The sequence below is a fragment of the Salmo salar genome, chromosome 11 (assembly GCF_965601325.2).
Source record: "Salmo salar chromosome 11, fSalSal1, whole genome shotgun sequence".
Lineage (NCBI taxonomy): Eukaryota > Metazoa > Chordata > Actinopteri > Salmoniformes > Salmonidae > Salmo > Salmo salar.
In genome coordinates this window covers 27,552,501-27,568,322 of record NC_138301.1, presented here as the reverse complement: position 1 = coordinate 27,568,322, position 15,822 = coordinate 27,552,501, and the positions used below count along the sequence as shown (strand labels likewise).

Here is a 15,822-nt window from a genome sequence, read left to right as displayed (position 1 = left end):
CTGCTCTAGTCAAGCAGAGACGGATAAAAACACACATTCCAATCAGAAGGGGATGGAGTGTCTCCCCTCTTTAGTTGGCTCTGTGCTTTGTTTGCAATTACTGGCTATTCTTGCCCACTTCAATCTCAAACAGCGATTTTAAGGGTGCACCGTAATTACAATCTAGAGACCGTGCTCTTTAATTTCTTTAATTCTACCTTTTAAAGTTTTGTGCTCTAAATTGATGGGAAAACAATGGAGTGAGATTGAAGGTTTCTTTTAAACAAGCCCAGATCTCCTGTCCAAGTGGCCTGAATGATTCAGAAATATTTCTGCCGTTTCTGTGGCAACCGAAGACATTTGTCTTCTGTTGTGAGACTTCAGGGACCATTCTCGTTTGGAGCTGTGACCTCATGATTTCTGTATTTCCATTAATTTGTATGAGAAGAGAGAGAGGGAGATGCTGGATTAACAGAGCAGAGCCTAGAGCACAGATGAGTCCCTCACACAGCACAGCCCTTTCTCTCCTTGGTTGTTGTACTTTATGCTCTGGTGTTTACTCACACTGTTAGGAATCCAGTGAAGTCATCCATCTGATATCTGATATGGCACTCCCATGGCTGAGATTAAGCTCCATATTTGTCATGGTTTTGGCCAAATATGCACAGAGCACATTGACCCACTTATACTCTCAAGGTCTCAAATTCAAGTGCGAGTGTTTTGGATAATGCTTTATTTCACATAACACATTTTCTTATTACTGCAGTTTATTAACAGTAAGTAATGAATTTGTTGTGATTTATAAACAACATGTACACGGCTACAAGTATACCCTCACCCAAACAATCACAAAGACTTCAGTCTGTTGGATGCTGATGTATTGTCCATGTTACGGCTGGGGAGTTTCATGTGTTGTATCCTGTCTGTCTATCAGGCGTGTAGGCGGTCCGAGGGTGACGATGACTGCCAACAAAAGTTCCAAGGCTGCACCCCGAGCAAGAGGGGCTAATGTGCCCCGGGACATCCCCGACAGGTCAGTGAAATCACCACCAGCCTCTAGGGGAGGGACAGGGTGGAGGGAGAGGGTGGAAAGAAAGGGGATTGCCCTCAACATGCGCTATGATGTCAGTAATAACCAGTGCAGGTGCTCATATCCTTTATTGCCTGAGCCAGGACATTTTCTTCAGGTAGTAAAGCTATTTTTGTAAATCTGTACCGTGGGATCCCACTCTGTCTGTGTTGAGTGATACACTGCATACAGTAGGTGTCATGGCTCATCAACCCACAGTTAGCTTTACGCAATTATTAATAAGGATGTACTGATTGTATTCTGTCTGCCTTTTCGCTAGAGCTACAGGGATAGAACTAGTAAACTCAGCAAAAAAAGAAACGCCCTCTCACTGTCAACTGCGTTTATTTTCAGCAAACTTAACATGTGTAAATGTTTGTATGAATATAACAAGATTCAACAACTGAGACATAAACCGAACAAGTTCCACAGACATGTGACTAACATAAATGGAATAATGTGTCCCTGAAAAAAGGGGGGGGGTTAAAATCAAAAGTAATAGACAGTATCTGGTGTGGCCACCAGCTGCATTAAGTACTGCAGTACATCTCCTCATAGACTGCACCAGATTTGCCAGTTCTTGCTGTGAGATGTTACCCCACTCTTCCACCAAGGCACCTGCAAGTTCCTGGACATGTTTTGGGGGAATGGCCCTAGCCTTCACCCTCCGATCCAACAGGTCCCAGACGTGCTCAATAGGACTGAGATCCGGGCTCTTCGCTGGCCATGGCAGAACACTGACATTCCTGTCTTGCAGGAAATCATGCACAGAACAAGCAGTATGGCTGGTGGCATTGTCATGCTGGAGGGTCATGTCAGGATGAGCTTGCAGGAAGGGTACCACATGAGGGAGGAGGATGTCTTCCCTGTAACACACAGCGTTGAGATTGCCTGCAATGACAACAAGTTCAGTCCGATGATGCTGTGACACACTGCCCCAGACCATGACGGACCCTCCACCTCCAAATCAATCCCGCTCCAGAGTACAGGCCTCGGTGTAATGCTCATTCCTTCGTCAATAAACGCGAATGCGACCATCACCCCTGGTGAGACAAAACCGTGACTTGTCAGTGAAGAGCACTTTTTGCCAATCCAGCGACGGATTGGTCCATCGACGGTGGGTGTGCCCATAGGTGACGTTGTTGTCGGTGATGTCTGGTGAGGACCTGCTTTACAACAGGCCTACAAGCCCTCAGTCCAGCCTCTCTCAGCCTATTGCGAACAGTCTGAGCACTGATGGTGCGTTCCTGGTGTAACTCGGGCAGTTGTTGTTGCCATCCTGTACCTGTCCCGCAGGTGTGATGTTCGGATGTACCGATCCTGTGCAGGTGTTGTTACACGTGGTCTGCCACTGCGAAGATGATCAGCTGTCTGTCCTGTCTCCCTGTAGCGCTGTCTTAGGCATCTCACAGTATGGACATTGCAATTTATTGCCCTGGCCACATGTACAGTCCCCATGCCTCCTTGCAGCATGCCTAAAGCATGTTCATGCAGATGAGCAGGGACCCTGGGCATCTTTCTTTTGGTGTTTTTCAGAGTCAGTAGAAAGGCCCCTTTAGTGTCCTAAGTTTTTATAACTGTGACCTTAATTGCCTACCATCTGTAAGCTGTTAGTGTCTTAACGACTGTTCCACAGGTGCATGTCCATTAAATAAACCCTTTACAATGAAGATATGTGAAGTTATTTGGATTTTTACAAATTATCTTTGAAAGACATGGTCCTGAAAAAGGGACATTTCTTTTTTTGCTGAGTTTAGTATCTGCTTTTGTAAGCCATCCTCTACATTCTGGAATAGGGCCCCATTCAACTATAAACTCTTTGTGGTCTGAGCAGAGGCTTGTTTGAGTTACCATGTTGAGAGATGACATCTTCCTCCTGGAACAGAGAAACAAACAGGGCTCGTAATGAATGTGCTGGCGATAGACTGTTCTGTTTTGTGATCAGTCTTTCCCTTCAACACTATATATACACACACTGTGTCCACTGAAACTAGGCTTAGAGTGAAGATTTAAGATCTACAGGAACTGGCATCAACTGGCATGGAGTGCTTACATCGGACTCACAGGGGTGCAACTGCAAGCCTTCACCATCTGCTACTTGGTGTGTAGTCTGTCAGGATGTTAGTTTACCAAGTGCTACATGTCCTTGTATAACACGGCAGTCAGTGGCTATGGCTCTGACATGTTTTCGTTGGATCTCTTATGTGAATAACCTTGAGAAGGGCTGCCAATTGGAAGCTAGCTACAGCCCTGGCTGGTACATTAACCCAGTGTGAAAACCCCATAGCCTGTGAGGAGTTTAAACATAACTACCACTGACAGATACATTTTTTAAGAGAAATAGATTTTGTGCTGAGTAGTTGTTTTTCTGTTACCTCACCATGTCTGACTTAGATACACTCTTAGCACCTTTTTTTCTATCTATAACCTAAAAAGATTGTTATTCTGCTGTCCCTATAACCCTTTTTGGTTCCAGGTAGAATCCTTTTGGGTTCCATGTAGGACCCTTTCCACAGAGTGTTCTACATGGAACCCAAAAGGGTTCTATTTGGAACCAAAAAGTGTTCTCCCTGGAACCAGAAAGGGTTCTCCTATGGGGACACCTGAAGGACCCTTTTGTAACCCTTTTTTTAAGAGTGTAGTTGGCCCTGGTCTCCGTCCGATAATCTACTTAGGTTACACCAAGTGTTGGAATCTAATAATTGTACCCCATCGCTCATCTAATGACCCCAGTCGAGATAAAGAAGTTCTCTAGAAACAATAACACTCCCTATCTCTGTTACCATCAACACTCTACACAGTTCATGATGTTTCTATCGTTTTTTACTTATTAAAAATTGCACAACGTTAAGATGATTTAAGAGAAGAAACTAATTTATGCACAGAGAGAGCACCGTCATATACTTGCCCCCACCTTCCCACAAGTCTCTCTGTCCCCCCCCCCAAAAAAAATAATGATTCTGTCGGTAATCACTTGGCAGGAAAGAATTCTGTGAAGACAACTTCTCATAAGATCTGGGAGGGGTGCAGCAGGGCTTTGATGGGCATTTCTTTTAACCCCTGGTCGGGCTCAGTCCCGTATGCGGGACGGACATCCAGCGAAAAATCCTATCGCCATTAGCATAACAAAATGTAATATATATATTTTTCAAATATAGCACTATGTTATATCGTTTTATAGATACACCTCTCCTGAATCGAACCACATTGTCCGATTTCAAAAAGGCTTTACAGCAAAAGCAAAACATTAGATTATGTTAGAGGAGTATATCGTAAAAGTAGCCACATAGCCATTTTCCGACCAACCACATGCATCACAAATAACCAAAAAACAGCTAAATGCAGCACTAACCTTTGACAATCTTCATCAGATGACACTCCTAGGACATCATGTTACACAATACATGCATTCTTTTGTTCGATAAAGTTCATATTTATATATAAAAACAGCATTTTACATCGGCGCGTGACGTTGACTAACTATTTTCCCACAAATGCATCCGGTGAAACAGCGCTACAATTTACTAAATTACTATTCAAATTTTTTTTTAATGTAATATTGTCATTCTAAGATTTATAGATGAATATCTCTTGAAAGCACCTGTAATGCCAGATTTAAAAATAACTTTACTGGGTAATCACACTTTGCGATAAAAGGGGATGCGATACTCAGAAAAATAGGCTACCGTTACAGGTCAGCGCCATCTTGGAACAATCGCATATCAAATCTACTCTTGTATACTATTGTCAATAATCCCTTACCTTTGATTATCTTCATCAGAAAGCACTTCCAGGAATCCCAGGTCCACAACAAATGTATTTTTGTTCGAAAAAGTTAATCCTTTACGTCCCAATAGCTTGTTCTTGTTAGCGCGTTCTAAAGGCTGCTCCAAAACTTCCGTCGGCCGCGGGACTCCTCTTTCAATAAAATGCATTTTTTTTTTATTTAGGTTCGTTCAAACATGTCAAACATTGTATAACATAAATCTTTAGGGCCTTTTTCAACCAGAGCTCCAATAAGATTCAAGGGGGACGATTGCATTGTCTTTCAAAACGTTTCGAAAGGGGAGGGTAGCCAGGGGCGCCGGCGTCATAATGGTGATGGCCCTCCTCATGTGACCACTTTCCACAGCCTCTCATTCTGTCAGTTTTCACAGTAGGAGACTCAAACCACTTTGTAAAGACTGGGGACATCTAGTGGAAGCAATAGGAAGTGCTCAATGAACCATTGCTCACGGTGTGATTTATAGGCAAAGTGATGAAGTTGAGTCCGCAATTCAGAATTCTACATCCTGTTATGATCGGTCTCGGGGTTTTGACTGCCATATGAGTTCTGTTATACTCACAGACACCATTCAAACAGTTTTAGAAACTTTAGGGTGTTTTCTATCCACAAGTATTAATTATATGCATATCCTAGCTTCTGAGTTTAAGTAGAAGGCCGTTTAAAATGGGCACGAATTTGTTTCAAAAATCGCTGTAGCGCCCCCTATCCTAGGCGACCGTCAAGAGGTTCATAGAAAATATTATTGCTGCGAAAATAAATTAAGTCACTGGAAAGCTGGATATAAATCTATAAAAAGGTAAAAGGAAATGAAATAAAACACATTTATGAGAGGAAGAGGGTGTGTGTCTTGAGGGTGAAGCTCAAAGTGAAATGGAGCGGATGTCTTAATGGCTTCTCTCTTTTTTTCTTTTTGAAAATCTATCTATTTATTTGGGTAACTGGAAGCCCTCCTGTTGTGGCCCGGTCTATCAACAGAACAGGAAGTGACCTGTGGTTGATATGATGTGCCCTGGCTGGAGGACAGTGGGTCCAGGACCCAGGCCCTAACTGGCACCCAGCTCAATACATGTGTGGCCGCCACAGTTGAAGCTGCCCAGCGCCAGAGCCAGGCTTGTTTTAACTGGCCCAGTCCTGACCACCAGAACACCCCCACAGACCCCAACCACAACGCAGCTATCCATACTGGAGAATTCTGCACTTGATGTTTTCCTTTTGTGTGAAGGGGCTTAATACTGCAGTCAAACCAGCTTTTTATGACTCCTGGAGTAATCTTGGCCAAGCCTTGCCTAAGGGGGTATTTTTGAACGTGCGCTGTTATTCTACTGGCTGATTCAACTTACATTTGGGTATAATGGTCTGATGGCTGGATATGGGGTGTTTGAATCGATATATTACACAGGGTCTGTTGCTATTTGAAATACATCTACAGTGATTTTACACTGGGGCAGTTTTGGCTATCACAGAATGTTATGGCTGCTGATAGGTCAAACAAGAACCAGACTGAATTTAGACTAAACTAAAATATAAACACAACATGCAACAATCAACTATTTTACTGAGTTACAGTTCATATAAGGAAATCAGTCAATTTAAATATATATTTTTAGGTCCTAGTCTATGGATTTCATCTATGGGCAGGAGCGCAGCCATGGTTGGGCCTGGGAGGGCATAGGCCCACCCACTTGGGAACCAGGTGTAACGCAGGTCAACTAATGTTGAATACTTATTGTTATCACGTTTCAGGTAAGACCCAAATGTAGACTGTGTTGAAGTAACAATGTTTATTACAGCAATAGGGGCAGGCAAATTACAGGTCAAGGCAGACAGGGGTCGATAATCCAGAGTAGTGGCAAGGTCAGGCAGCGCAGGCAGGCTCAGAGATAGGACAAGCAAGGGTCAAAACCAGGGGGGCGAGGAAAAAGAGAGACTGGGGAAAAGCAGGAGCTGAGAAAACCGCTGGTTGACTTGACAAACAAGACGAACTGGCAACGGACAAACAGAGAACACAGGTATATATATACACATTGGATAATGGGGAATATGGGCGACACCTGGAGGGGGGTGGAGACAATCACAAGGACATGTGAAACAGATCAGGGCGTGACAGTTGTTACTAGTGAGATTCCAGTAACCAATCATATTATCTTATATTGTGATATGTTTAAAAGTTTACAGCTATTACAAATCATCTGACAGAAGCTGCATGACGAGCAGTTTATTTTGAGCAAATCAAAACTCAATACTCTCTCTTAGTCCCTCTCCTAACCTCACGTTCTACACCAGTGGGCTCCAACATATTGAAAAGGCGCTTGAACGAAACGTGAAGAGCTACCACCATTCTATGGAAGAAAAACAAAGTTTCAAATTGTTGCGAGAAAAAGTAAAAAGACAAAAACAGATATTAACACTTACTTATCTATCCGAACGTACTGTGAAGGGGTTGAGGGACAGATTGACCCCAGGATTTGGTTAGGTTTAATAAGGAGAACAAGCCGCTAGCGATTAGGTTAGCTAAGCTATTGCTAGCATTTTGTGCATGTTCATAATGAACTAAGCATACGCACAAGCCGTTAACATTTAGGCTAGCTCAGCTATCGATCAATTGAAATAGCAAACATTAGTGATCAAGCTAATCCTGCATGGCAAACTATTTTAGTTTTCATACTTTTATAAAATGTGATTAGCTATTATCATAATCCATGTTGGTACACAGTTCTGTTTTAGATAACTTTATAAGAAATGGTGTATAGGTGTAAGCACTAGTACTTTCCATTTGCCCAGGCTAGTCTATTGTTCAGTCCACGTGAGCCTGGTGCTGTAGTTGTGTAAAGTCCTTTGCATTGCCCAGGCTAGTTTATTGTTCAGTTCATGTGAGACTGGTGCTGTAGTTAAAGTGTAAAGCATTTTGATAAAGTTTTATTTTCTTATTCCTGTAAGAGATTAAAGCTAAGAGCTATATTAATGTTTATATGAAAGGTACTCATGGTGTATATATATTGTGTGATCCTGTTTGTAAAACAAGTCAGGTTTTTTGAGTATGGATTCAGTTCTACCAAGGATGGAGAGCCGCCCAAACCCAGGACATCCGTAAGAAGATTTGCATGTGAAGAGTTATTTTTCCTTTTCCTTGGAGGACACTGAATTTGCACTGCCATACAACGGTCTGGTAGGACTCTTTGTTGCAAGACATCATTGCACCATACATTGCAGTGGGACTGTCATAAGCATATGCCACATTTATACACCTTACAGTGTTTATTGATATGCACAGTCACTCACATTTGATTCCATCTCATAGTGGTTTATAAGTCAGTATTTCTGAACTGGGTTGTGTTTTTTCTGTGGATTCGGATGCGGAGGTCCTGGGCTGGCATGGTTGCACGTGGTCTGCAGTTGTGAGGTTGGTTGGACTTACCACCAAATTCTCTAAAATGAGTTTGGAGGCGGCTTATGGTAGAGAAATTAACATTACATTATCTGGCAACAGCTCTTGTGGACATTCCTGCAGTTAGCATGCCAAATGCACGCTCCTTCAAAACATCTGTGGCATTGTGTTGTGTGACAAAACTGCACATTTTAGAGTGGCCTTTTATTGTCCCCAGCACAAGGTGCACCTGTGTAATGATCATGCTGTTTAATCAGCTTCTTGATATACTACACCTGTCAGGTGGATGGATTAAATTGGCAAAGTAGAAATGCTCACTAACAGGGATGTAAACAAATTTGTACACAAAATGTGAGCGAAATAAGCTTTTTGTGGGTATGGAAGATTTCTGGGATCTTTATTTATGCTCATGAAACATGGGACCAACACTTTACATGATGCGTTTAGATTTTTGTTCAGTGTATAATGTGCATTTGGAGCAATACTGTGGATATATACCATACAGTTTGATTTAAAGGCCATTAGCAATAATGTTTCCCCAGCAGAAGCTTATTGTTGAACATTGCTCCATCAAAATGCTTTCTAGATATATTCTTACAAATTAATGTGGCAAATCAAAACTAAAGGTAGATTAATTACAGAACTGATCAATGGGGTTCAACCTTGAGAATGTTGGTTACTAAAAGTCAACCGTCCTCTTGCTATTTTCACCCTTGTTTGGTCTTTATCCATTTGCTTTCCCTTGAAACCATATCGCATATGTTTCTGTTTTAGACACACTGGATAATTGGACATAACTTTGGACTTTTACCACAGTCAACTGGAACGTGATCTAGCTAGCACTATTCTGCAAAACGATGATGTATGAATAGCTTCATCCAGGACACTGCTCATTATGGTCCTGGACTAGGCTTAAACCGTGTCCAGGAAACTGAAACTATGAGTCCAGCCTCTGGACTGGGTTTAATGAGAGTGAACCCTGAGTCCAACCCCCAGGTCCAAACCAGGCATGTGGGGCCAGTTTCACTCCCCTCTACCTCATTATGAGAAACCAAGCAGTTTCAACTGGAGAAGTTACATACAGTAGTCCCTCAGAGCTAATCTGTAGTGATCTGGTTCTCATACATACTGTACATCCCTATGGCATTGTTCCTACATGCTGATTGATGGTATGGGTTAATCTGTCAAATTCCACTGGTTAACTCACTTACCAGGAGCCATTTTAGTGGAGTATTGTCACGCTCTGACCATAGAGAGCCCTCGGAGTTCTCTATGGTGTTTTAGGTCAGGGCGTGACTAGGGGGATTTCTAGTGAGTTTATTTCTATATTGGTGTATGTGTATGGTTCCCAATTAGAGGCAGCTGATAATCGTTGCCTCTAATTGGGGATCATACTTAGTGTGTCTCTTTTCCCACCTGCGATGTGGGCTATTGTTTTGTGTAAGTGCCTTTGTGCGCTACGGTTTGCACGATCGTTATATCTTTGTTGTCTTTTTTTAGAAGTTTCACAAGCAATAAAATGTGGGACTCGACTCACGCTGCACCTTGGTCACGTTATTTAAGCGACGGTCATGACAAGTATCATACACTGCCTTCAGAAAGTATTCACACTTGACTTTTTCCACATTTTGTTGTGTTACAGCCTGAATTTAAAATGGATTAAATTGAGATTTGTTGTTACTGGCCTACACACAATACCCCATAATGTCAAAGTGGAATTATCTTTTCAGAAATGTTTACAAATGATTTAAAAATGAAAAGCTGAAATGTCTTGAGTCAATAAGTATTCAACCCCTTTGTTATGGCAAGCTTAAATAAGTTCAGGAGTAAAAATGCACTTAAGTTGCATGGACTCACTGCAATAATAGTGTTTAACATGAATTTTTAATGACTCTCATCTCAGTACCCCACACATACAATTATCTGTAAGGTCCCTCAGTCGAGCAGTGAATTTCAAACAGATTCAACCACAAAGACCAGGGAGGTTTTCCAATGCTTCGCAAAATAAGGGCACCTATTGGTGCATGGGTACAAATAAAAACAGCAGACACTGAATATTCCTTTGCGCATGGTAAAGTTATTAATTGGACTTTGGATGTTGTATCAATACACCCAGTCACTACAAAGATACAGGCGTCCTTCCTTCCTAACTCAGTTACCGGAGAGGAAGGAAACCGCTCAGGGATTTCACCAACTTTAAAACATTTACAGAGTTTAATGGCTGTGATAGGAGAAAACTGAGGATGGATCAACAACATTGTAGTTACTCCACAATACTAACCTAATTGACAGAGTGAAAAGAAGGAAGCCTGTACAGAATAAAAATATTCCAAAACATGCATCCTGTTTGCAACAAGGCACTAAAGTAATACTGCAAAACATTTTTGGGTCAAATCCAATACAGCACATTGCTGAGTACCACTCTCCATATGTTTAAGCATAGTGGTGGCTGCATCATGTTATGGGTATGCTTGTAATCGTTCCGGACTGGGAAGTTCTTCAGGATAAAAAATTAATGGAATGGAGCTTAAGTACAAGCAAAATCCTAGAGGAAAACCTGGTTTAGTCTGCTTTCCATCAGACACTGGGAGATTAATTCACCTTTCAGCAGGACAACAACCTAAAACACAAGGCCAAATCTACACTGGAGTTGCTTACCAAGAAGACAGTGAATGTTCCTGAGTGACCGAGTTACAGTTTTGACTTAAATTTACTTAATCTATGGCAAGACCTGAAAATGGTTGTCTAGCAATGATCAACAACCAATTTGACAGAGCTTGAAGCATTTTGAAAAGAATAATGTGCAAGTGTTGTACAATCCAAGTGTGGAAAGCTTTTAGCGACTCACCCAGAAAGATTCTAAGCTGTAATCGCAGCTGTAATCGCTGCTAAAGGTGCTTCTACAAAGTATTGACTCAGGGGTGTGAATACTTATGTAAATGAGACATTTCTGCATTTCATTTCAATACATTTGCAAAATGTCTAAAAACATGTTTTCATTGTGGGTGAGAAAAAACATCTATGTAATCCATTTGGAATTCACAACAAAAAAGGGGTATGAATACTTTCTGAAGGCACTGTAATTGAAAGACTTATTGTCCCTCATATTGTTATTTGTTCTATAATAGGCCTACCCTACACTCTTAGAACCCTTTCCACAGAGAGTACTACATGGAACCCAAAAAGGTTTTACCTGGAACCAAAAAGGTTCTACCTTGCACTGAAAAGGGTTCTCCTATGGGACAGCTGAAGAACCCTGTTTTTCTAAGAGTGTATGTTGAGTATGGGGGAAATTTAAATATTTTGACGTTAATATGTGTACAGTTCAGTAATGCTATTGAACTGGCCCCATTTACCTTCATATGTGTACAGTTCAGTAATGCTATTGAACTGGCCCCATTTACCTTCATATGTGTACAGTTCAGTAATGCTATTGAACTGGCCCCATTTACCTTCATATGTGTACAGTTCAGTAATGCTATTGAACTGGTCCATTTACCTTCATATGTGTACAGTTCAGTAATGCTATTGAACTGGTCCATTTAATTTATTATATTTACATTATGGCTTAATCAAGCTTTAAAGGGCGTTCTTTAGTTAATACCTAACTTGCAGCTTCCTTCACTTCTTTGGGCTGTTACTATAATGACAAAACCTTTCCTGCTTTCCAAACAGACTGTAGGGGCCTAAGTATAGGTGTGTTCTGTCAACTCTACTGGATTTGAACCCGTAATGCTTGTTTAGAATTTAGAATGTACAATTTGGATTGTTTGAGGAGGCAGGTCACTTGGACATAGCAGTTTGTCAGGAATCATCAATTTGTCAGGAATCATCAAGTTTGCAGACGACACTAAAGTGGTAGGCTTGATTACCAACAGCGACGAGACGGAGGAGGGAGGAGGTGAGGGCCCTCGGAATGTGGTGTCAGCTAAATAACCTCACACTCAATGTCAACAAAACAAAGGAGATGATCGTGGACTTGAGGGAGCACCCCCCTATCCACATCGACGGGACAGTAGTGGAGAAGGTGGAAAGTTTTAAGTTCCTCAGCGTACACATCACGGACAAACTGAAAGGGTCCACCCACACTGACAGAGTGGTGACGAAGGTGCAACAGCGCCTCTTCAACCTCTGGAGGCTGAAGAAATTTGTCTTGTCACCAAAAACACTCACAAACTTTTACAGATGCACAATCGAGAGCATCCTGTCGGGCTGTATCACCACCTGGTACTGCAACTGCTCCGCCCATAACCGTAAGGCTCTCCAGAGGGTGGTGAGGTCTGCACAACGCATCAACGGGGGCAAACTATCTGCCCTCCAGGACACCTACATCACCCGATGTCACAGGAAGGCCAAAAAGATCATCAAGGACAACAACCACCTGAGCCACTGCCTGCTCACCCCGCTATCTTCCAGAAGGCGAGGTCAGTACAGGTGCATCAAAGCTGGGACCGAGAGACTGAAAAACAGCTTCTATCTCAAGGCCATCAGACTGTTAAACAGCCATCACTAACATTGAGTGTGTCACGATTATCAGGATCAGTAGAGAGGCAGAGTCAGGTGCAGGAGACAGAGGTCCGGAGTGATAGTGGTTTTTAATAGGAAATCCGGGAACAACACAAGAAGCCGAAAGGCACAGGGCGCACATAAATTCAACTAGGGAAAACACGTTCCCAAAACAAAAGACGCACGGGGCGCAGCCCGGTAAATATATATAACAACGAGCGCAGCACTCACTAACAACTGTCCAGAGTTGACATAAAACAATCCCGCACGAAATCCTGAACTGAAAAGACACACTAAATAACCTAACTAATGACAGACAAGAAACAGGTGCGGCTCAGACAGACAAAACCAAAAGACACAGAAACATAGATCGGTGGCAGCTAGTAGGCCATCGACGCCGAGCGCCGCCCGACCGAGGAGGGGTGCCACCTTCTGTGGATACTGTGACAGAGTGGCTGCTGCCAACATACTGACTCAAATCTCTAGCCACTTTAATAATAAAAAATTGGATGTAATAAATGTATCACCTGTCACTTTAAACAATGCCACTTTATATAATGTTTACATACCCTACATTACTCATCTCATATGTATATACTGTATTCTATACCATCTACTGCATCTTGCCTATGCCGCACGGCCATCGCTCATCCATGTGTTTATATGTACATATTCGTATTAATTCCTTTACACTTGTGTGTATAAGGTAGTTGTTGTGAAATTGTTAGATTACTTGTTAGATATTACTGCACGGTCGGAATTAGAAGCACAAGCATTTCGCCAACACTCGCGTTAATAACATCTGCTAACCATGTGTATGTGACCAATAAAATGTGATTTGATTTGAGGAGGAGTTAGGTCGCTGAAACAGTGAGTCAGACAGTTTGACTCTGGCCTGCAGGTGATCAGGTGCTGTACAGCTCTCTCCCCAGTAGTCCCCACCCCCGTGTGAAAGACAGAGCCCAGAGGTGTGAAGAGATCTGTCCCAACCTGCACCTCGGATCACAGCCATCACTTCCTCCTCCCAGCCCAGCTCAGCTCAGCTCACACTTTGTTGCTAGCTGTGACATCAGATCCCCACCACCGCCTTGGGTTTTGCAAGCCTCAGTCAGGAGCCAAGTCCAGAAACTTCCCAAAGTCTTCTGAGTGGGGTAGAAACGGAAGAGTCAGAGATGGGTGAGAAAGAGTGTGTTTCTCTCTGTGAAAAGCCCAAATGAGGTCAGCAGCAGGGTGTTTTATCCACATTTCTCAGCATTGAGCAGCAGCAGCGTAGCATTAGTGGCGGTGTGAGGTGAACAATGGACCAGTCTGTAATGAGCCAGGGGCCGGGCCGGTGTCCACTCTGTGAGGCTGTTGGCTGTTAGCATCAGGAAACACAGACAACTCTCCCAGGACTAGTGTGGTAAGCTGCTGATGAAGGTAAGACCTAAGAGCGTCTCATCTGTCTCTCAGTGTGGTGTATTCCCATGGCTTTGTGTGTGGCGTCTACATACATACATTCTACCCAAATCATTTTAATTATGTGGAAAAATCCACGCATGCATTTTTACTGTAGATATGTATTTGCTTTGGCGTCGAACAGGGATCCCATACTGCCAAAGTTATGTCACATTACTGGGTATTTTCCATCGGTTATTTTACATGAGTGGTCAAAGTTTTCATGTTGCATATTATCTTAGAAATACATTCTGGCATTGAAGGGTTTTCCTTTCTTTTTTTTCTTCTCTAAAGAGAGAGTTTTTTCCCCCCTTCTGTTGCCCTGTAAACTTTAGCTGCTATGATTAATCTTCCACTGGTAAGCTGAACACACCTGAGGTAACCACTGGTATTCCACTCCTAGTTTCTCTCAATGTGCAGTCAACAGTGTTGATAGGAATTCACAGCAGCTCTTAGCGCCAGACTCTTCTGAGCTGTTTAGTGAGCTGAATTATTATTTTTGTATTTGGGAGCAAATAAAGTAATGTTGTAAGGAATGGTATCATGATGTTTCTGTCCCCCCCCTTACTCTCGTTCCAGGTGCCAGTCTGCGTCCCCACCCCCCATTCTTTCTGCCACACAGGGGCGGTACCACGCCCCGCTCAGCGACAGCGAGGACAACAGGCAGCACGTCAGATACGTCAAAACAGACGGCAGACTCTTGGGCCGGGCCGGCTGGAGCAGCAAGACCGCTAGCCTCTGCAGCGGAGCCTCCCTCTCCTGTGACTTACCGTCCCAGAGCCGACTTACCAAGTCCAAGAGCATTAGCTGCCTGGACAACAAGCTCTCCATCTACAAGCCCTCTGGTGGGGCTCAGGTGGGTCAGGAGGCCCAGGGGGGCCAGGTGGAGCAGAAAGAGAACCAGAAACAGGAGGACCTTCCTGGGGGGGGTGGACTGAGTGGTGGTCCCCTGAGCTGGAGCACCCTCTCCCTGGGACCTTCAACCAACCACAGCCACAAGCGCACCCTCTCTCTCAGCCGCCCCGTGTCAGGGGCATCCTCTGTGGCCATCCGTAAGAAGATCTCAGAATGGGAGTGCAGGAGGGTGGCTCTGCCTAGGATGAGCCTGTGTCTGGAGAAGAGGCCTGTGGGTGAGCGTGTTGGCGGCAGCGAGGGCTTCCCCAGCCTCCTCCCCTCACCTTGCAGTGAGAAGACCTTTGACTTCAAGAGCATCCGGAGGATGAGTACGGCTTTCTCCGAGTGCTCCTACCCAGAGACGGAGGAAGAGGAGGCAGCCTCAGACAGGGAGTGTCTGGGCCGCTTCCAGAAGAGGCCAGGAAAGACAGACTCCTCTGCGTTATTCCTGAGCTCCCTGTCTGCTCGGAAGGAAACGTCTGCTGTACTCAATCGGATACAAAAGATCGAGAAGGTGCTGAAGGAGAGCCCCAGCCAGCCACCGCGGTATCTTAGTAACTGCTATGCACCAGACAAAACGAGACACAAGTGTTTTACGATAGGTGGGGTCGAGGACTTGGACAGTAGAGGCACCAGTAAACGCAGCAGTATATGTTCCGTGGTCACAGAACCAGACGCCCTGCTGGCCTCTGATAAACTCTCCAGACAGAGGTTCAGTGTGAGCTCAACCCGGTCAGAGACCGAGAGCCCAGAGCCCCCCTGTCA

At 43.6% G+C, this 15,822-nt stretch overlaps 1 protein-coding gene across 3 annotated transcripts in view; it reads left to right on the top strand.

Moving 5' to 3' along the window:
* The window catches only part of st5 (suppression of tumorigenicity 5), a 90,390-nt gene that overhangs the window by 24,549 nt on the left and 50,019 nt on the right, over positions 1-15,822 (top strand). For all 3 annotated transcript variants that reach the window (NM_001173687.1, XM_045688846.2, XM_082957536.1), the window contains 2 exon segments: positions 914-1,012; positions 14,743-15,822. The exon segment at positions 14,743-15,822 is cut by the window's right edge and continues 219 nt beyond it. In NM_001173687.1, the coding sequence (NP_001167158.1) occupies positions 939-1,012; positions 14,743-15,822 (1,154 nt within the window). In that variant the 5' untranslated portion in view covers positions 914-938.